This window comes from Drosophila nasuta, chromosome 3 (genome assembly GCF_023558535.2).
Source record: "Drosophila nasuta strain 15112-1781.00 chromosome 3, ASM2355853v1, whole genome shotgun sequence".
Classification (NCBI taxonomy): domain Eukaryota; kingdom Metazoa; phylum Arthropoda; class Insecta; order Diptera; family Drosophilidae; genus Drosophila; species Drosophila nasuta.
The window spans coordinates 31,335,170-31,358,903 of record NC_083457.1 but is presented as its reverse complement, the minus strand read 5'-3'; the positions used below and the strand labels follow the sequence as shown (position 1 = coordinate 31,358,903).

Here is a 23,734-nt window from a genome sequence, read left to right as displayed (position 1 = left end):
TCATCGATGCTAGCAGCAATTGAACGCAGGACCTTTTCTCTTAGATTGCAGTTGAGAAAAGACTGAAAGTCAAAGAAATACGTTACGGAAATTTCGATAGATTGAAGAATTTTGTAACCCAAATCTTGTATTTTTTGTGGTATATTGAGAATTTGGCATTTTTCAGACTGTTCTAACGCTCTAATTTTTATGAATTTGTTCTAAAAATGGTCTTTTTTCAAGAACACAATTATCAAGAAGAAAGTTATTGAACTTGGTCTCTTTTTCAGTGTACAATAAAATGGGATAAATGTATTTAATACAGTTTTTGATTAATAGACAAGTTAAAAGAAACTTGCAATAAGAAAAAGTTAAATAATTTACGCTATTTCTTTATGAATTTACTTCTGAAATTGAACAACTTGAACTTATACAACCCATTTTTAGGAAGAAAACATAATATGCATTTTTACTACAATTTGAAAATATTTTAACAACATCATTATAAAAATTTGTCGAATTCGACACGTTATTGGCCCACAGTACGTGAAGTCGATTCACAGACATAGGCATAGAACATACACTAGACGCCGTTGACGCCAAATGAAAGTTGGGGGAATTGGAATTGGCTTGGTTTTGGTTTTGGTTTGTTGGTTAAAGTCCTGGGTCCTGTTGCCTCTGCTTTCTGTCCTCGTTGCGAGGCAAGCTGCTCTCGGGGCTCGCTCGTTTGCCTCAAGAGATGTGTGTGAAGGCGAATGGGAATCGGGAGGTTGTTGGAAATTTGTAGCACATGTAACGGCAGGCAGCAGTGCAATATACAAATTTTTTGGAAGCTCTATTAAACGCTGCCATCAAGGGGAAGGGAAAACCCAAAACACCGAACTTCAAACCGAAACGAAACAAAACTGAATCCAAACCTGGCGGAGGGAGACTCGCAAGTTTTTCAAACAAAAATTGTTGGCAAGTGTGTGTGTGTGCGTGTGTGTGGATTTTTGAAATGAATATGCATGGGTGTGAGGGCGTGGCCCAGAGGCGCACGGTACCGGAAAAACTCTTGGCAAAAGTAAATTTAAAAGTTTTTCATGCGCTTCACCCGCTCCCAGCCACCTGAGAGATATGAGTAGCGCTCACTTTTAGACAAGTTTTCCTAGTTTTCTTTATGCTTAGTATATGCTTTTTCTTTTTTTTTTGTGTTGGTTTTCCGCAACGTGAAGCGTGGAGCGCGAGGCACGTGGATGGCTAGAAGATTCGCCTCGCAATGCCAGCAAATGTGCGATAATTCACATAAGCAGTCTTATCATCTGCATCAGTGTGTGTGTGTGTGTGTGTGCGTGTGTGTGTGCGTTTGGGATTTCCTGCGGAAAGAAAACACCTCCCAAGCATTTAGGCATACAAAGTTTTCGCTGTGGCACGTCCCACTAGAAAGCTATTAAGATGCCCCCAAAGAGAAAAGTTCGTACACTCGCATCATAGCATAGATAAAGCTTACAAATCACCGGGACTCGACTGCCGGAATACCCGGCAAATAAGAAAATATCTATTTGAGAGAGCCGAAGGCAATTGTTGTTAGTGCTTTAGCATCTTGAATGTATATGTGTATTTAACTTAATAAATATAATAAATAAATGTATCTATGGTAAGAGAACTGAATTTACAAACTTTGAATAGCACATGAAAATGCATTTTTACTCGGTCAATTAACAGTTCAAAAAACAGTAAGAATATGGCATTTCTGTATTGAATTTACCTTAAATTGTATTAAATTGGCTTGCTTAAAAATCTTCTAAAGTTTCTGAGACTTTCAGCAGGCCTGTAACGTAAGTAAAATAAAAAGCTTTAGTTTATATTGTGTACATATGTATGTATTTCTAACATCACAGTTTAATGGGTTAAAAACTATAATTATTCTCTAAAAAAAATAAATAATAATATAAATATAAATATATTAACAAACAAAAAATATAAGATCTCAAAACTCTTGTAAAGTTTTTTTTATAAATACAAACATATAAATGTTATTCAAAACATCGGACTTTATGATAAAAAATAGACATACCATTTTTCTTAGAGCTCTATTCTCATTGGTTTTTCTATGATTTCTTATATAAAATTACCTAAGGAAATTATATAATGAAAAAAGTTTTTAATAAAATATTTGCATACTTTAATGTTGTGTTATTCAAAATCGAATATATATTTCTACGCAGATTTAAATAAAAATAATTAAAACTAAGGACTAAAAGGATATCTAAGCATATAGCAGGATAATTGCGCTTAAAACTAATATATAGAAAATTACATTACTAAGAAAATTCATAAGAAAATGAAATAAATAACAAAATTAATCAAAAATGTATCAAAAACAAAAACAACTTACTTTAATTTACAATAAATAAACTAAGGCTCTGAAAGCTTTTGAAATCAAAGTAGTCATATCTGATGATGATGATTGCATTATACGGAATTGGATTGAAATCCGGCTACGCTTCGAACATCGAGGTGACAACTAACATTTTGGCACGCACGCATCGAAAGAGCATTTAAATAACGCTCCATCATCAGACACAGACACAGTCACAGACACATGGAAACTTTAACATGCTGGCAGCACTTGTTCTTCCTCTTCTTATTCAGCTGGTGTTTCGACTAGCTGCTGTAGTGTTTCGTGTCTCAACTCACAGCTCCGATCTGCGAGCTCTTCGGGAAGCTGGCGTTGATAAATGCACAGCGCATAAAAGTTGGAGCAAAACTACTTTATAAGAGGGGGAGAGGGAGGGGGTTCTTAGGCAAATTTTCGCCCTGTAAACTAAAAACGTAGCCAACTTGTTTCCACTTACCTGGCACTATGCCATGCCACGCCCACCGCCCACCGCCATCCGCCCCATTGGCAATCGCAGCAAATCGCTGGGGCCATTAGAGCTAAGGCAAAAACGCCGCTAAATGCGATGTGAATTATTTAAGTCACGTGTGTAGCACAGAATGCGGCAAATTCGACAGTGAAATGCATTTATTATTGAAGATACAGTATCTTCCCTTCCTCTCGTCTCGAGCCAAGTGGCTGCGGAATCCTTCGCTTGACAAGCTAACCAATTATGTTCGCCTGATGAGTGCTCCAAGGTGGCTGCCATGGAAAGTCCTTCGCAGGATGGCGAACGAATAGATGGAAGGTTTTTTGATAAACGCTTTTACAGTTTTCAAAAGTTTTGTGCTGTATGTGGCACGTGATTGGAATTACGCGTTCCACAGCCAACTAAGGCATCGACTCCTTACCACCAAATGTGGTATAGGAAGCAAATGGGTAAGAAACTCGATAAGATAGTAGAACTCTTAAAAAGCACACACAAATATGTTTTAGGAAAATTCAAACAAATATTTGAAACAACTTTTTGAGAAAACTGAAGTACAGCTGAGTTTTAAGCTTTGACGGCATTAATATTTTTAATTTTATTAATTAATTTTCCAAAAAAAAAAATAAAACAATAAGGATTTATTATTGCATGTAAAACAAATAAGAGCAGTAATAAATTCCACTTCAATTCGATTAAAGACAGGTGATTTTCCAGTCTACTGACAGAAAAACAACACTCAGTACACCAACCAAAATGAAACACACAAATTTCTATTGGCATCGCATTTTAACAGCGAGCCCATCTACATTTCCCAAAGTAAGCTTTGCATGCGAGTGCAAGTGAGTGCGCGATATTTCAAAGCAAGCGTTTGCTCATCGTGTCTATCACACGAAGAAAGAAAACGTAGAAGATGCTTGTTGTGGTTAGGTATAACAAAGGAAGTTCTGTACTTCTAAACTCAAACACTTGCACTTTTGTAGGCGAGTGTAAGCGAGTACGCGATAGTCAATTGCCAAAACAAGCGCTGGCTGATCGTGTCTATCACACAGTAAAAGGGTTGAAAAAAGCAAGCGTGAAATAGAAAAGGATGCTGCTTGTGGTTAGGTATATTGGAAGAAGTTGCTATTAGTTAAGTGGAAGTAGTTGCTAGTTTGTTAAACATATAAGGATGCTAGTTGCATTGATGTATGAAGCTCAGTCTCAAATTTTTAGGCGACTGCAAGCGAGTGCGCGATAGTCGTTTGTCAAAACAAAAGTTTGATGATCGTGTCTATCTGACAGACGTAAATATTCATCTGCATGTGCAAAAGCAAAGATTAAATCACAACAACAACAACTACATGTGTTTGTTTGTATGTATGTTGATGATGATAAAACGCAAGTGAGTAAGTGCGATAGCGCTCTATATACTATAACACTCACCCGTATGCACAATGACTTGCATATGTATGGTGTGAATATACATACATTTATTTGCGTCAACATATTTATTTAAATGCGCTTGCAGATCGAATTATGAGCACTTATGAAATTAACTTTAATTTATTGTGAAAAATTCACTCTACGAATATATTTGTATTCTTGTAGATTAGGTTTGTAAAGGAATGAAGGGTGCGGCAATAGGTCGAATCTCAATTTTGAAAATAGCAACAGACATTCAGCATTTTTGAAAAATTGTCGCTCTTTGTTACGCTTGCCACAAAGCGATTCCTTGACCTGCATTTTTTAGTCAACGAAACCTTCATATTCACTATATTTTTTAAAGCCAGTTATTATAGAGCTTTCAATCAACCAAACTTCACTTCATTGTGTTCACTATAATGAATTTTACTTTCACTATGGGAAAGTGTATCCACACTTCGATAGTCGCTGCCACAAGAAAATTTCCAGTTTTTATATGAACTGGGTTAGCATTGAGGCGTCAGAGCCTAGGCTCTAGGCTCTTTCACTCTATTTTAATTAAAAAAAATGATAGAAGAAAGAAGAGAAACATAGAAAATGTGTTGTGATTTATGAGGGCAACTTCAATGCACCAGCAACGAGGCCTAATCGAAGCCTGTGGAATTGGGTGCCAGAAATAAAAATCAAAATCGAAATACAGAAATACAGAAATGTAGAAAAAGATGATCCGATATTTTTGGGGTTTGCCAGAAATTCAAATATTCACATGTTCTCGTGGGCTGACAGACATTTCAATATTTATTCAAGGCGACCAAAATATGAACAGAAAATAAAAATGTATAAATTCGTGGAATTGTTTTCTTATTCAATATTTGAGTTGAAAGAATTATGCAAAGCTTCGGATTTTTAAACCTTTCACTTTTAACGCGTAACACGCAGAAGGATGCATCTTCGCACATACAAAGTATATATACCATATATATATATATACTTACAAATTTAATCTGAACCCTTAGTATAGAATTCGAAAAGTGTCCGAGTATCGGGATTACTAAGCTTTTTTATTCGTCTTGTTGTTTCTTCTGTTCATTAATTATGTCAAAATTGTTGACTAAATAAATTTAAACCTTGAAATATATTTTAAGCTGCCTCTAAAGTCAGCGTCGCCATTGCGGCGATAAGCAATTGAATCTCTCTCAGTAAATGAAGACGGTGATATAGACGGAGGCTGAACTCTGCAGGCACCTATGAAAAGAGGGAAAGAGAAAGAGAGAGAGAGAAAGAGAAAGAGAGAGAGAGAGAGTGTTGATCAGCGGGCGTTAAATCTATGTGATATTATAAAATATATTGGCCCATTTATAGTGCCATCGATACAATGCGCTGTGATGTAACTTCGCATGAATTTTTCTTCTCTAATATTACAATGCACTTTTATTACACACAATTTATACCCATAATTTGAAAAAAAAATCACGCACAAGTTGCCGCCACTTCTAATTTCATTATCAAGAAGCCTCTCTTAGACAGGCGACAGAAAATTGACAGTGTCGGTTCTCTCGACATTAAAAGAGACTTTATTTGCTATCACCATTTCTCCCACTACGAACTTTTGAGCTGAACCCACATCCGTTGATCACGTGTTAGCTCGAAAATCACTCTGCTACTCAAAACTGAATTCTTCGTCGATTAAAATTAGGCTTTTAGTTTCAAATTCATCTTTTCCGCGAGCAGTCGAAATATTCAAAATGCGCAAAATAAAAAACAAACTCAGTTCTTTTCTTGATACTACTTCAAATATTTTTGGTGGCCACAGCTGCCTTCGACGAGGTGAGAACAATTACATAAAGCAGTGTAGTACAGTGAGTGCTAAGAATGTTTACATTTTCTTCTTATCAGACGTGCGAATTCGACCGAGAAATGGAAAAAAAGTGCCGGATTCATAATTATAAAACCGTGAAACCGTTGCTTGATTATTTTAGACAGGTTAGAAATGAGTTAGAAGACAAAGAAATTAAGGAAAATAAGTTAAGTGAATTAAATTCGGATCTTATGCAAAAGTATCATGAAATTGTAAAAATTCATGAAAAATTCATTAATGAGGCAGCTCTATTAGATGAGTATAAAAACAAAGTAAGGGAAAGGGAAAACGATTTGCAATCGTGTCGAAATACTTATGATAAATTAGAATCTGTATTTAATTTCCAAAAAAAAAAATGATTGACGAGTTAAAACCAATTTCTAAACTTTATGATAAATGTAAAGAGGAAGTAGAAGATAAATCCAACAGTTTAAAATCTTCCGAAATTCAATTAAAACAATTAAATTCTAGTCTATTTGAAAAGGATGAAAATAACAGGAGACTTAATGCAAATATCGAAATGATTACAGAGCAACAGAAAACACTTGCTTTGCAATTAGAGAATAGTAAAACTAAATTAATAAAGCAAGATAAAGATATTCAGTTATACCAATCTGAAATTGATACATTAAATCGGACATCAGAGAATATTAGAGAACAGCAGAAACAAAAAGAATTGCAATTAAAAGAGAGCGAAACTAAGTTAATAGATAAAGTGAAAGAAAATCATTTATGTCGAGCTGAAGTTGATACATTGAATAAGACTTTACTCAATAATCTTATCCCATCAAGTTGCTCTCCTTTTGGATATTATCCTGGTGTTCATGAAATAAGAGTTTCTGGCGTAGGTTTTTTCGATGTTTTATGCGATAGTCAGTTAGCTGGACCTGGATGGATTGTAATACAACAACGAGTTGGGGGAAATGAGGATTTCAATAGGGATTGGGCAACGTATCGCAAAGGATTCGGTGAAATGGATAGCGACTTCTTCCTCGGGCTCGAGAAAATACATCGTATCACGAGTTTGCAGCGTCACGAACTTTACTTACATTTGGTTGCTGTGAATGGAAGTACTTACAATGCTCATTATGACGACTTCAAATTATCTGCTGAAGACAGTGGATACAAACTGAGTTTGGGTAAATTCGATGGAACAATTATTGAGGATGCGATGAGATACCACGAAAACATGAAATTCTCAACATTCGATCGCGATAACGACGAATCTCATAGTAATTGCGCACTTCGTTACAATGGCTGGTGGTACAAAAATTGCGCTAATTGGTAAATATTGCAAATTGTTATTTTCGATGGAATACACATAATTATTGATTTTTGTTTTTTCTTATTCAGTATTTTAAATTCACCATATGGGAAATATCTAGTTTGGCTTGTGAAAAATAAAATCGAGCTTAAAGAAGCTAAGATGCTAATTCGCCCCAAAGAAGCGATGAAGAAGTGAGCAACTGAAGAGCTGAAATTTCTATATTTGCGTTCTGAATATTAAACGATCCACAGTTTGATGCAGCGATTTTTTTAAAAGTTGAAAGAGTTCAGTTTCTGTTAGATCTTATGTTTTGATAAGCAAATTGTCAGTTTCTAAATGCTTTCAATAGAGCTGCAAATACCTAAAAGTAAGTGAACTTATGATTATTGATTGAATAGTAAAGTAAACATTCAATAAACAGATTAAATTAATAAACTTGATGGTGTAGCAGCATCTAATCAATTTAATAAAATTTTCTTTAAATTGAGAAAGATCAGACAATATTCTCTTCTGTTGACCCAATGAGAGTGCCTATCTCTTATCATTAAAGTGTTTATATAAAAGCAATCGAATGCTGGATTGTTTTTTTTATTAACACAGATTAAATGTTTCGATTAAAGTGCATTATTTATTTCCGTATTCATCTTCTTCGAGTGCATTAGAAAGAATCGCAATGAGCAGAATACTAATAAATGCAGTTTTGTTACTAATACATGAAATAATTGCCGTTGCAGCATCAGTTGTAGGAAATAATAATTACATAAAGCAGTGTATTACAGTGAGTGCTGAAAGTGAATTTATTTTTTTCTCATTAGACATATGAAATCGACCAAAAAATAAAGACAGGTTAGAAATGAGTTAGAGCAAAGTAAAATGAAGGAAATGAAGTTTAATGAATTAAATTCTGATCTTAAAAAAAACAGCATGCAGTTTAATTAGATGAATATAACAGCAAAGTACTTAAATGGGAACACGATTTGCATTTATGTCAAATTAAAGTTGAGAAATTAGAATTCAAAATAAAATGCTATTGTCAAAATAGAAAAAGGATTAGCAGATAAATTCACCCAACTTAGAAACTTGTGGAGTTAATTTAAAAACTCTCCATTCTAGTTTAATTAAAAGAAATCAAATCAAATTGAAAAAAAATCAATCAAAAAATGGAGTTGCAATTAGAGGAGAAGCGAACTGTGTTAATAAAGAAAGATTAAGTTATTAAGTAATGTCAATCTGAAATTGATACATTGAGTAGGACATCAGAAAATAACAGAGAACACCAGAAAACAATCGAATTGCATTTAAAAGACAATTAAAACATGTTAATAAAGAAAGATAAAGATAATCATTGATACATTGAATAAGACTTTACTCAATTATATTATCCCATCAAGTTGCTCTCTTTTTGGAGATTAACCTGGTGTTAATCAACTCAATGTTTCTGGAGTTGGTTTCCTCGATGTTTTATGCGATAGTCAGTTAGCTGGACCTGGATAGGGGAAATGAGGATTTCAATAGGGATTGGGCAACGTATCGCAAAGGTTTCGGTTCCCTTGAGAGTAATTTCTTTCTTGGATTGGAGAAAATACATGGACTCGAATGGGACTGTTTACTTAGCTCCTTACAAAGACTTCGAAATATCTGATAAAGACCATGGATACGCACTGAGTTTGGGTAAAACATGAAAACATGAAATTCACAACATTCGATTGCGACAACGATTTGGGCAAGTGGCAAATTAATAATTTCAATTTAAAAAGGGAGCAGTTATCTTAGAGTCGAGCATACCCGAGTGTAGATTACTTACTTGTTTAAGATTAAGATTGATTTGTTTTTCAATGTCCAATTTAAAGAAGCGTATTGTGTATTGGAAGTGATGTTTATTGGATAGCAAAGTGGTAAACTAGATATACAAATTGGATTGTAATAGACTTAATTTTACATCTGGCGATATATTTATAATATATAGTAGAAATTGCCGCTCTCCAACTGCCTCCGCCTCTCTCTCTCTCTCTCTGTCTCTCTCTTGCATTCCCATTTCGCTCTCAGTCTTACTTTAGTTGGCCGCCGTTTCTCCATTTCCCTGCACATGCAGTATCATCTCGAAGGGATCCCATTCCAGATCAGATTCGTGCTTAACCCGACGCCTTCCGCCGCCAACGCCCGCAACCAGCGGATGATGAAGATGATGATGATGATGATTATGATGCGGATGCAGATGCAGTGCCCCATGATGTGGCAACTGATGCTGCACTAGTCCAATTGGCATATCTTGGGCATGCTCCGCTAAACCTGGCGGTCGATAAATCTGCAAATGCTGCGACTGTTGCGCCAGTTGATGATGCGATTGCGGATGGGATTGGGATTGGGATTGAGGATGCGGATGGGCTTGGGTTTGTATTTGTGTTTGCGGATGTTGTTGTTGCTGTTCGCTAACCATCTCCTGGATGTGTTCGCGAGTCTGCTCCCGCTCGTCCACCTTGCGCAGCAGCATGTCTCGCATAAAGGACATGCGATCAAAGTGCTCCCAGTTGGAGCGGAATCCCTGCTGTCCGTACTGCGCATGACGCTCCTTCTGCAGCTCGTCGACGTAACGCTGCTTGATGATCGACCAGCGCGTCTGCATGAGAGCTGCAATAAATGAATAATCTGTTAAGTGCACGACGAATCGAAGCAAACTTAAAATGCAAATCATAAATTTGCAGATGAGAAAATTTCGAAAAAATTCACGCAATTTTATATTTAAAACGATTTTCAGCTTTTAAATATACACAAATAGTTGGTGCAAATATCTCATATATCATCTGAAAAGTATCTTCAATACTTACTGGGCGTCAATCCCATTTCGTGAGCCGCCTCCTTCCACACGGCGGAGGTGCGACTTTGTCCTTGACCTTTCTCGCTACGCTGGCGACCCGCCCAGAGCGAGGGGCGCGCCTTGATCGCATCGATGATGCGACCCCGCATGCTATTGTGCAACGAACTGGGGCGCCCCAATTTGCGCGAGGGCGTCGCAGTTGCTGTGGGCGTGGGCGTGGTTGTTGCCTCCACGGTGACAACAGCCGGTGGCACAAGCCCGGTGAAAGCCGTGTACGTCATGGCATGAGCAGGCGGTTGCTGGATCAGATGTGGCAACTCTGCGCTGACCGGAGGCGTTGAAGGTTGCGTCTGCAACCAGCTGAAGCTGCCGCTTGGACGACCGCGTCCATGTGTGGCACTGGGCAATGGCGGTGGCAAAGCCAGCGGCAGCGGCAACGTTGATGGCGTTGATCCTTCCACATGCAACGTTGTCTCGGCGTTGGCAGACGATGCGTTCGCTTCAGCGTTCACAGCTCCCGACTGGGCGCCCACAATTTTGGCAACAGTTATGTTGTACATAAATGACATTGGCTCAAAGTGCTCCCATTTGGTATTGAAGCGCTCCTTGTGCAGGATCTGACGATGCACCAAGTTGTGATAATGATACTTCATTTGGCTCCAAATCGACTGTAATTTGACTGCCCGAGAGGAAGAGAATGCGAGAGAAAAAAGTTCATCATTACGAGTACAAAGAAAGCTTCCTAAGCCTACTAAAAAGTATTTTATATGGCCAGTAGAAAATTGTCTCTATAAAATCAAATATAAGCTATAAAATCAACATTTTCAGCAGTAGACATAAAAAAAAATAAATTTGAAGGCCGTTGAAAGTCACTATATTTCTAGACATTTGTAGAAGAATATCAATAACTCTCAAAACTTTCAGAATCAAAACAATTTTTAATTCTATGGAAAACTATTTGAAAGAATTGTAAACTACAAGAAAACTTCTAAAAGAATTTACTAGATAGAAGAAAAATGAAACAGAAGACTTTCTCCAATATATAAATATACCCAAATATAATAAATAAAATATTGTTTTCAAGTTTTCATTTGTTTGTGGAGCTTATCTTCGCCTATAAAACTGGCATATAAACTACAGTAGAATTTTCATAAGAAGAATTAACAAAACAATTCAAACCAAAATATTTTAAATTAATTGCCATCGAATTCTTAAGGAAATTACGAAATTAATTTGAAATTCGGGAATTTTCTTATTTTAAAACATATTTACAAATTAATATAGTATATTCAAGTATATGCAGATCCTTTTATAAGAATATAAGAAACCTCAAAAATATTTTGAATTGATATCTAATTAAAGATAATTGCAAAGGTAAAAGTTGGGGTTGTATTTATCGGCAGTTTACTAAAAAATATTTGCTTAAACTTAAAAAAAAATCAATAATTTGAATTAATTAAATAAATTAAATACACATTACAAATAATTGCAAAATGTTCGGTGTGCACCAATCGACACTATACTGTAGCGCCAAAGATCTTCCTCAATGCAGATGCACATTTATTGCATTCACTTAACCCCATGAGCCAAAGTCCAATAGAACATTGCACAAAATGTGACACGACACGATGCGTATGATGCATTTATTTTTAGTCTCACGCACGCAAGCAAAGCATAAAACCAAATGTACATGTTGGACAGAGAGTAAGAGATAGAGAGAAAGACGGAACGCGAAAGAGAGAGCGCAAAAGCAAAACAATAACAAATTGACCACAGACCGAACTTGCACTCAGCTGCTGCTGTGGCTGCTATTGCGATCTCTGTCGCACTCACCTGTAGGCACATGGCCGCCGAACTGTTCGGCGATCTCGTTCCACATGGGCGAAGTAACGCTGCGGCACAAGTGCAGCTTGTTGTTGGAGTCCCAAATCTCTGGATACTTTTTGATGGCCTTCAACAGCTGAGCACGATTCACGAAGGGATCCTCCTTGGGCATGGCGACAGGATGTGGATTCGAATGTGGATGTGGATGTGGATGCGATGTGGAACTGGAGGCGATGATAGCGACGGCGACGACGACGACGGCGGCAGCGGAGCACAACTGCGTCCTTTGACATCAATTATCGGCGAATAACTGAAAGTAGAGTTTGCAAAATATGCGAATTGAAAATGAAAAGGCAAAGCGATTGAGGAAAATAGAGAAAACGATGACGACGTCGGGGCAACGACGACGACGACGATTGTTGGTTGTTGTTGTTGTTGTTGCTGCTGCTGCTGTTGTTGTTGGGGCGCAGCGATGCCGAGAGATTGGAAAGCAATGTATAGCAGCAGAGGCAAAAGCAGCGCAAAAGCGGCGAAAGCGCACACGAGATGAGATACACAAAATGCAAGCGAGAAGAGAGAACAGACAGAATGCGCAAAAAAAAGCAGCAACAGTTCGGCAGCAGCGACGCCTCAGCTTTACAGTCTGTGTGTGTGTGTATGTGTGTAAGGTGTTGATGGGGGATGGGCGGGGGCGATGTCGGTGGAGACCGCTGTTGTGTGTTCCCCGCACACACACACACGCACACTCACACACACACAAAGATGAGGCGACAACCAACAAAACAGACAAAGGCAACGAAACTAAAGAGACAAAACAACGGCAAACAGAGGCCGCACCAGCGACACAGCAGAGCAGCAGCGAACCTTATGGAAGAAACAGAAACCGAGCGAGCTGCAAAAAAAAGCTACACAAAATACTACATACAAACACACCTACAAAAAAAAAAAACAAGAATAAAAACAGCAAAATGAACCAAAAGCAGAATGAAGAAAAAAGCCAAGAAAAAAATAAAACGAGACATTGAAGCAAAGGCAAAGCAAATGATGGCAGCCCGCAAAAGAAAGGCAACGATAAACAACAACAACGATGACGCCGACGTCAACGTCAATGGCTACGTTGGAGCCCACTTGCATGTGTTTGAGCACTGCGAGAAATGCAGTCGACAAAAATAATAAATAATTTCAACGAGATTTGGAAAAAGTTTGAATTAGTTTCAATTGTTAAGGTAAAATCATTAAATACATATACAATAAATTATTTTTCTTTAACATCAAATGGTCTGACGTATTCTTTCAGTGTATAAATGACTTTCTGTACATATATATGTATATGTACCTGTGTTGCTGTATGTGTGTGTGTGTACATGTTTGCCACAGCCTCGTCGAAATGTTGAAGGTGGCAACGTGGCAGCAACATCGGCTTGGAGCAGTCGAGTCGGGCCGCATTAGAAGCGGAGAGCAGCAGCAACTTGTGCTGGCTGCCGCTCTCCGCGAAAGCGAATGCGAATGCGAAACAAAAGAGCAGCAGCAAACAGCGATGAGTGCTGAGCAAAATGCAGCGCCAAATGCACGATGACCGATGCGACGACGACAACACCGACAGCGACAGCGACTACGGCAGAGGCAGAGATAGAGGCAGCGAACAGGCCGTAGCCACAGACGCAGCTAAGTCTATAACAACAACAACAACAAGAGCACCACTGCCTAGCGACTGACGAAATGGGTGATGGTATCAAAGAAGGAGAGGGAAGGTGCGAAGAGGGTATTCGGTTGCTCGGCCAGTTGGTCGTTTTGGGGACTACGTGCAATGAACCCATTTCGCAGCCACTACTATACACTTACACTTACAACTACAATTGCACACACACACACACAAACACACATGGCACGCACATCGTTGTGCTGGTATTGGTGCCGAGTGCACCCACTGCCAACGACGACAACAACAACGAATAACAGCAGCAAAAGTAGGCGAGAAATCATCCAACAGCCAATGCAATGGGGTGACTCACAAAGCAGTAGGGTGTCCACAAATGAAGCCTAATATGAAAAATTTCATATGCGTAGTAGTACGAAGATCTTTGTATATCAAAATAAAATAAAATTAGTTTTAAGTATAAATTGTATAATTGTTTTAAGTATTAAAGCTCAGCCACAAATCAAAGAAATACAATATAACAAGTAATATTCATTCAATATTTTAGCTATACATTTTTTTAAAGACAACAGTTTAAAAATGCGTTTTTTAACCATACCAAATTAATCAGATATTCTTGAATTTTTTAATTTTTTTTAATTATACCGCTATTATATGGACATCGTTAATCCTTTTACCAGGTTTACCAAAAAATTTCCTGAGGGTTGCACAAATCAAAGTATTTAATTTTTATATTATATTATATACCGCCTAAAATATATTTTACCAAAAGTACTCTATTTTATTACTGTAATTTAGATAACTTAAAACTTTTTTTTATAGAAGATTCCTCAGATCTTGGTTCAGCATAATTTGACTGTTAAATTAGTAGCACAAAGATACTTGAACTTTGGTTCCATTCAGAACATAAATCGGAATAAAGTCATAACTATAAAAGATTCGTGATGTGTGGGTCAAAGTTGCGATTGGTTTTATGACCAATGGCAGAGGGAAATGCGTGCTTATAAGCTATAACAGAGATCTAATGGACGATTTTGGGAACATGTTGGATGGGGGCATTATTTAGCCATGAATCGGCTTTAGATTGTTGTGCCCCAAGGGTCACAATGAGAGATCATGGAATTCTTATCAGACGTATCGTAAGTACGCAGAGTGGTTTCATCAATTATTCAATAGCATGCGACTGGCCCAACAACTGATACCCATTGAGTGGCCCGGCCCCATCTTTCCGTATTTCTAATGCTGTTGTTAATGTTTTTAATGTTTGTCGTATTTTATTATTTTTATTTTCTCTTTTTTTCCGAATGGTTCTGGGGTCAGCTGTGGGATATGTGGAAACGGTGTCTTTAATTTTTATGACTACATAAATGGTCCTCAGCATCCCTGAAAGCAAACGTAATTTGCTAGATTAGAATTAATTTCGAAGCTCGAACTTCGACTACTATTGTTTGAGCAAACTTGGACAGTAAAAAGGAGTCAAAGCAGAGTGTAATAATTGCGCTGAGGCAAGACATTGGGACAGTCAGTCAGTCAGTCAGGCTCCACATCAATTGTCGTTGTGAAGATGGGCTTCAAACTCGAATTGCGTGGGCTACGACTACGGGAGGAGCTTAAAGGGACTGTGTGTGTGTGTTTGTGTTGCCTTTGCTGGGTTTTTATTTTCATTTATGCTTTTTAAGTGCTTCATTAAAATCGCGTATGGACGCGGTTTGGGGTCGCTGCTGGGGTCTGCGAGCCCCATGCATGAAGCTGGGGCGGACAGACCTTTGTCAGCGTCATCAAGCTCCGATGCTCGCACTCACACTCACATACACTCGCACACTCACACGTCAGACACAAAAAAAAAGTATCTTTCAGATACATGTCCAAAACATAAAGAAAGCAAAGCCTAAAAAACGCACGACAACAACGTCAAGCAGACACAAGAATAATAAAAACCAAGAATACACCAAGGCGATTATGCTCGACTGGCATATACCCATCAATTATTAACAAATACATAAGTACATTATAAAATAATGAACAATTTGAAAGAGTTTTAAAATTTTGTAATTTTTGATAAATTATAACAACAGAAACTGCAAATTTTACTGACAATCAAATTTTTACTTTTCAATTGTTTCTGATTATAAATCAACTATATTACTTCGATAGATGGAAGACGCAAAATCTGTGCAGCAGCGAGGCAACTTTGCAGCTTTTAATGGGTATAGGGTATGCAGCAAGAAAAAAAGGCTGCAACAAAAATAAAAGAAGAATTATAACCAAACATGTTTTTCACTCGACACTCGGCCTCAGCCTGGCCCCAACTTCATGAAGCTTCAGCCGCAAAGACGCAGCTTCAACTCCGGTTTCTTTACATACTATACATATTTATGCATAGGTGTGTGTGCTTTCTTGAGCTGCGTGGCAATAAGTGTGCCTGAGTGCAAAAAAAAAGTAAGAAAAGCAAAGAAGTTAAGTATCTGCCGCTTGTTGAAGTCAGCTTTGGACACCCGACAGCAAATGCTAAAAGGCTATAACAATTTGGTGAACTAAGGCAAGGCGACAGTCTTAAAATCGAATAAATAAATAGTAAATTAAAATGCTGGATAATTTTCAATTGAAATTTGCAGTTAAGGTTTTAATATTCATTAAACAGCAATGGAATAGCTCGAAATCCGATATTTGAAATCTATTTACATCAAACTTTTGTTCAAATTTTGTATTAAAACGAATTTAGTTGACAAGGAAATTTACCAATCTAAATTATTAACACATAATCAAAACTAGTAATTACAGCAAATAAGAAATAATTATATTTCTTGAAAATCAAATCATGGTTACAAATTTATTTTTTGGTTGATCTGGCAAAAATATAAAAAGTTAATTCAGTAATAATTTTGTATGGGGAAATACGTTATGTGTTGTACTCCATGATATATTTGGAATGCAGTTCTTTATATCTATACCAAATATCGCCTTTTTTATATATATTTTTTTTGTAGTTTATCAATTTAGTATATTTTGCAGTCAAACACAGATGGCATTATCTTAGGTGAGTTTCTATACCCGCTTTTGGTATAACTTTGTGTCTCCATGAAATGTACATATGTTACACCTAGATCTAAGAGAAAATAAGTAATAGAGAGATAATTTCGGTAAAAACCACGCCCATTTCCGCCCCTGTAAGCGTTATTTTGAGGCTATGGTTACGAATTTTGACAATAATAAATAAATCCTGAAAATTTTCTTGCGATCGGATAAAAATTTAACAATTTTTTTTTTTTTAAATACATTTGTATGGGGAAATACGGTATGTTTTGCATTTTATAGTATATTTGGAGTGTATTCAATATGCAAAATATAGCATTTGGTATATTTTTAATATTTTTGTTGATATATTAATTCGATATATCCTAAAATGAATACCGCACTGTTTTGCTTTTATGGTAGCGGGTATCTCACAGTCGAGCACACTTGAGCTGTAGCTTTCTTACTTGCTTCTTTTAAGGTGTGCACAAAAAGAGGCCTTCTTAACTGGCGAGCCAGTCCCCAGTGGAAAGATAACGCCAGAGACTGGGACAGAGACAATGATAGAGAGAGAGAGAGAGAGAGAGAGAGACAGGGACAGAAGTTGAATCCGTTGGCCACTTGGCAAAAACTCCTTTTCATCCTCAAATCACATACAGTAGCAAAAAATTTCGACAGTTATTTACGATTAGCACAAAAGATACGAGACATGACATGCGCTGAGATGCCGCACTAAGATGCAGATGCTCACGGCCAAGATCGCTGCCAAGGAGCTGCACAATCCGATGAGACAGGGGATATCAGGGGGAAGGGAGAAGGGAGAGTCGTCACTGCCTTTGGCTACTGTTGCATGCCAGCAGGAATTCACACAGCGGGTGAACAGAGCTTGGGCAGAACAACAACGACAACGACAACGAGTCCCAAAAAGCATCCCTGCTCTTTATTTATTATATTTTGTTTTGGTTTTGTCTGTTTTTTATTTGGTTTCGGATTGGCAATGTTCCCATTTTCTTACGGCGAATGGAGACCGAACTTCATTTTTATGAGCTTCGTTTGACGATCAATTAAATGCTTCTGACACTTTTGCAAAAACCTTTCTGGTCTTTGTTTTAAGCAAAATACAAAAAACAGAAAACAGCAAAACTAAGATAAATCATGCACGCAGATTAAATAAAATCAAGGAACTGTCGCAAAAATTTAGTCAAAACATATATAAATAATATTTACTTATTTTATTTTTGAATTCTATCTATATATATTTCTGTGCGAACACAACTTATAAAGTTATGGCTGATTTGTCTGTTGTTTATGGAAAAATACAAATATATACTTATATAAACTTTAAACTTTGATTATTTAAACCCAACTCAAAATAATTACCAAAAAGAAAAAATGAAAAAAGTAAAATAAAGTAAATAAACAAATATCTTAGAATATCATCTTAAAGAAAATATACACTTAGGCGGTGTTTAACAAACGCTATAATTACCTTATCGAGATCGTTTTAAAGTGAAATTTATAAAATTTGCCAGAGAGAAAAAGATAATTATTTGACAATAAAAAGAGGCTGCCACACACATGAAAATTTTCTTCATTTTCACGATTGGAGACAAAAACACTGAGAGGAAGGAGCAAGAAAATTTATCGACTCATGCGTCCTGTTGCGTGCCATGCAATTTAATTGGGCTACTGGATAATGGGTAGGGAGGGGGCGTGGCAATTGCAGTTGCAGCTCTCTCCACCCGCCTGACTCGCTGCATTTGCGTGCATTTTAATACACTTTATCATTTGTCTGTTGTGCACTTTGTTTTATTATTTATATTTGCTATAATTTTCCGCGCTGCTTCGCCGCAAATAGTAGTTAAGGGTGCGGAGTACGACTGCTAGATACCACGTAATATGAAGCTAAGGCAAAGTTGGGACAACTTTCGATAAAAGAAGATGTTCTTATTTCGAATAGTTTTTTATTTACTTTGTCATACTTTTTTATTTGAAATCTTTTCGTCTTTTTTATTTGTTTTTATATTTTTATTATTGTTACTCTCAAGTTTATAGTTTTTGTTTATTTGTTTGCATTTATTATTATATTGGTTTTTTAAATTAAAATTTACTACATGCTTATCTAAATAATTGTTTTATTGACTTTTTTACTTACAAATTATTACTTCTTTATCTATGCTTTTATTGCTTTGGTTATCATACTTACCCCGCTCTCTGACAATTACAGGGTATTGCAAAGAGCAATAAAAAGCACTGTGCGCTAAAGTGAGGTGCGGTGGCAACCCTGAGGGAATGGGCGGGTTAAGTGGGAACGCAATAATTATAATTAAATGCATTTTTACGTGCCATTTTTCCGTTTGGATTTTTCTCTATGCAAATAAATAATTGTACACCTTTCCCGCGATGCGAGATACCCGCAATTAATTGCATTAAAGTTTTTGCATATTTCGAAATAATAACAAGAACAACAACAAAACCCTATATAAAAATGCCACATATATATCATAAAATGCATGGCAAAATTTAAGTATGCTATTTAATTTATGCTTTTTACATTCGGTTTATCAAAATATGTGCTTAATTACAAACTCGTATATTATATTGCTGTGCAATTTATAATCATTTGTTAATCTTTAATGTTTAATTAAGTAAATTTCTCGATTGGCAAATTGAATAAACAAAGCCAAATCAACTTTAGTTCTTTTATCACAGAAATTTATTCCGTATTGCAATTTTCTGTCTTTCTTAATTTTTGTTTTTTTTTGTTTATTGTAAGGTCAAAATTGCCTGAAATAAAAACGAAAGAGCGTAACAAATGCGAAATAAATTCAAATTGCTTTTGGCACCAAATCAAAATGCAGCACAAAAAATGTGCACGAGGAATGAACAGCAAAAGGAAATTGGTATGAAATATGCTAAAAGTGAAGCACAGAATATGAAGCTGGATCGAATGCAACGAATACTCTATACACTATCTTTCATGAAAAATGAGAATTTTAACATTTCTGAATTGTTAAATACTTAGAAAAATACTCAAGACTTTTATTGCGTTTAATTTGCAGAAATATGTGATTAAGTGTTAGGAACACAGAAAAAATAAGTGTCACACACAAGAATAAAATCTTAAATCAAGATTGTTTAATGTCTGAATTGAACCCGAAATGTTAATTCTTAAATAAAGATTGAGAGTCTACAAAAATCTAGATTGCTCAATCTTGAAATAAAAGATTATAATCTTGTTTCAAGAATGGAAAAATTTCAAAACTGAACCATGAAGGCAAAATCTTAAATTAAGATCAAACAATTTTAAATTTAGATTGATTAAAAAAAGTAAAAAATGATTGCGTGCTTTTTTATATATATATTTTGTTGTATATTTATAATTTTAAAGGAAGAGAATTCCAACATTTCATGAAACAAAAACGCAATTATTTAATTTTTAAGAGATTTGTAATCTTAATTTTAATTTAGAATAAAACATTCATGAATCAAGATATTAATATTAAAATAAGATGCTTTTAATCTTGATTTAAGATTGTTTCAACCTAAAATTCTTTTTTGAAGATTGTTCTTATTAAGATCAAAAAGTTCTTAAATCAAGATTTTTCAATCAAGATTGATTTTTCTCTGTGAATAAATGAAGATTTTACGTATTTATATTTATATTTAAAAGCAGGAGAGCGCGACAATTTGTTTGCCATAGCTAATGTGCTCTGTCTCGGAGGCCTTTCGCATGCATGTTAAAAGTAAAAATAAAAATGAAAAAAAAAAATCATAAAAAATCAGTTTTAATAAACGTGTCAGGCAACAAAGAGGCAACGGTAGCTGCTACGTGTCCGTTCTCTGTATGTGTGTGTGTGTGTTAGTGTGTATGTGTGTGCGTGCATGCAACGCATTAATTATGAATTTAATTCACTGGGGCCGTTCGTTAGGGCAGCAGGAACATCAGCAACATCAACAACAGCAGCAGCAAGAACAGCAGCAACTATTGAGGGACAATCGCTTTGTTGCACTGTGGCAAGAGGGAGAAAAGGGGCGAAGGGGGCGGTTGCTTGGCCACTTGCGAGTTGCGGTCGCAACGGCAAAACGGCAGTTTGACAAGGGTCTGTGCGAAGGGGGCAGTGGTGGGGCACAATGTGGCAAGTGGCAAGTGGCAAAGTCAACAAATGTGCAGCGGACACAAAATTTTCTCAATGCACAAACATGAGGCGAAGCCCGCGGCCAAATGGTGAGCAATCCGCGTTCCCCCTTTTCTCCCGCTCTGTCAGTTGCCACATTTTTTTCGGTTGCTGTTGCATTGTAATTTTTCATTGGAAATATCGCGCTACGCACTTGATTGCAGCATTTAATTAAAGCAACAGCAACAGCAACAGCACAACAACTAAAACAACAAAATCCCGAGGCGAAGCGAACTGAAAACTGAACAACATGTTGCCAAGATATTTATGCGCAACACTTGACAGATTTATTTATGCGATGCTAAAGTCATATTATTCGTTGTTGTTGTTGCTGTTGCTTTTTCTTGATTTTAGCCAACATTAAAACGAAGCCAACAACGAAAGAAGCGAAGTTGAGTTGTGAGGGAAATAAAACAGAGGGAAACCGAGATGAGATCAGTTCAGCATTTAAACATCGAATTGAAGCCAACAAACAAATTAAATAAAATTGTACATCAATGGATATAGGAAATAAATTACCTTTTAGCAGCTTTAACTCGATTAAGGACTATCATAAAATACTAGTAAACAGTTATAGAGCTTTTTATTATATAGAGACTTCAAGCATGTAAAATGTTGCAATTTAAATATTCTAGATTTATTTCAAGACATTTTTGAACTTAGAAGTTCGTAGTTTCTGCCTCAAAATTTAAAGATAATTCAAATGTGATAGATCTTTTATTAGTTTTAAATCTTGTATGGTTTATGCAATAGAAAATACTACAAAAATCTGGCATTCAATCACAAAACATTGATTAAGGATCAAAAGATTGTTTGAAACTGGAATTTACGCTTACAAATTTTATTGCCAGATCGAAAAGTTTTTTAACTTAGATTTTTATTCTAGTTTAAAAAACCTAATTCGTTCTCTTTGTGTAGCAACTGAGTTTTCGATGACCTCATCACTAATCGTCAAACTTGCATCAAGCTAAGCACCAAAATATTTGTGGCTCTTTTCGACGCAATGATCTTTGCACATATATACAGCAATTATTAGTGAGCAAATATATTATATTAATGTTTAAGTCTTGAGTCCAATATTCTTATCATAGCGGAAGGTGAAAATACATATTTGGATATTACATATAAGACACAATAAAAACTGACCTTTTTCAAAGGGGCATTTCAAAAATAATTCACTACTTTAAAAAGTCAATTGTATATTTATCAAGAACGCAACAATTGTACGAATACATCAAATATATAAATGATTATAAAACAAAGTCAAATTTCTCAATTTCAGCTCATCAGTTGTTCATTTGTTCATCACTTTTTTGGGGCGAATTAGCATCTTAATTTCTTAAAGATAAATAATACCGCGAAACCAATCTGCAAAACTTACTGAAATAAAAAAAAGAAATTAAAATAATTATGTAAATTTTATCAGAAATTAAAATTTTATATTTTTACCCAATAAAAAAAGCATTAAACCACATGCCACTAAGCCAAGATTCCACATTATTATCCTCATAATTATGGTTGTCGCGATTGTGGTATCTCAACGGGTCTGTAGCAGATCCACGAAATAAACCCAAAGGCAGTGCGTGTCGACAGTCTTCATCAAATATGTTAAAGTCAGATATTTTGAGCGAATAAGACACTTCCATAATATTTCTTAAATCATTCTCAAGGGAACCGAAACCTTTGCGATACGTTGCCCAAACCCTATTGAAACTCTCTTTACCCCCAACTCGTTAAAGTATTACAATCCATCCAGGTCCAGCTAACTGACTATCGCAAAAAACATTGAAGAAACGTATCCCAGTGACATTGAGTTGATGATCATCTGGATATTTTCCGACTGGGATGCAAGTAGTTGTACTTCATTTAGCAATTTCAACTCGATATAGCTGACCTCTTTGTCTTTGTTTCTTAACAAATTTTGATTGTCTTCTAATTGCAATTCAAATTTTCTGTTCTCTAATATTCGCTGATGCTCTATTTAATGTATTGAATTAAGAATTAAGATTTTTGCAAATTGTTTTTACCTTTCATTACTTTGATCTTATACTCATCTAAGAGAGCTACCTCCTTAACAAATTTTTCATGAATTCTTACAATTTCATGATACTTTTTCATAAGATCAGAATTTAATTCAATTAACTTATTTTCGTTAATTTTGTTGTCTTCTAACTCATTTCTAACCTGTGTAAAATAATCGAGGAAAGGCTTGACCGTTTTATAGTTATAAATCTGGTACGGTTCTTCCATTTGTTGGTCGAATTCATAAGTCTAATAAGAAGAAACTAAATACACTTTTAGCACTCACTGTTATACACTTTATGTAATTATTATTACCTTTCTTTCAACTGATGTTCCAACGACAAATATTTTACGTGTTATTAGTCAAAATTGTTAGAAAACTGTTTTTAATATTATTCTGCCCATTGCGAGTCTTTCGTCTGCACTCAAGCGAGATGAATATGTAAATAAATAAATCTTAAATCTACAAATAAATCAGCTCTTAATATTTAATATTAATATTTAAACGCAAGCAAATGGTCCATCAATGATAACAGATAGACTCTCATCGGGTTAACAGATTGTGTGATCTCAATTTAAAAAAAGTTTTATTAAATTCATTAGATGCTGCTACTTTAACGAGTTTATTAATTTAATTTGTTTATTGAACGTTTGGATAAGAAACGAATATGTGTGGATCATTTACAATATTACTTTAATATTCAAGGTTTGATTGAAAGGATATATATATATTGAACTATTGAAAGCATCAAAAGAACATAAAATTAAAAAATAAAACTGTTCTATTTCAACTATAAAAATAAATCGCCGCTTAAATAGTCGATCCTTTTTTTTTTATTCCGAACGCCATTTTTTAATGCATCAATTATATA

The 23,734-nt window shown here is 35.8% G+C and overlaps 2 protein-coding genes across 2 annotated transcripts; one reads left to right on the top strand and one right to left on the bottom strand.

The window, feature by feature from the left end:
• Nucleotides 1-5,952: 5,952 nt before the first annotated feature.
• LOC132791432 (microfibril-associated glycoprotein 4-like) lies at nt 5,953-7,725 on the top strand. Its single transcript, XM_060800341.1, has 3 exons — nt 5,953-6,056; nt 6,126-7,371; nt 7,441-7,725. Exons 2-3 carry the CDS (start codon nt 6,443-6,445, stop codon nt 7,547-7,549), a joined length of 1,038 nt encoding a protein of 345 aa, XP_060656324.1. The 5' UTR covers nt 5,953-6,056; nt 6,126-6,442; the 3' UTR covers nt 7,550-7,725.
• Nucleotides 7,726-9,217: 1,492 nt separating this feature from the next.
• LOC132791069 (myb-like protein Q) lies at nt 9,218-12,873 on the bottom strand. Its single transcript, XM_060799852.1, has 3 exons — nt 12,003-12,873; nt 10,180-10,848; nt 9,218-9,982 (listed from the first exon to the last, which is right to left on the bottom strand). Exons 1-3 carry the CDS (start codon nt 12,163-12,165, stop codon nt 9,408-9,410), a joined length of 1,407 nt encoding a protein of 468 aa, XP_060655835.1. The 5' UTR covers nt 12,166-12,873; the 3' UTR covers nt 9,218-9,407.
• Between the last annotated feature and the right edge of the window lie 10,861 nt (nt 12,874-23,734).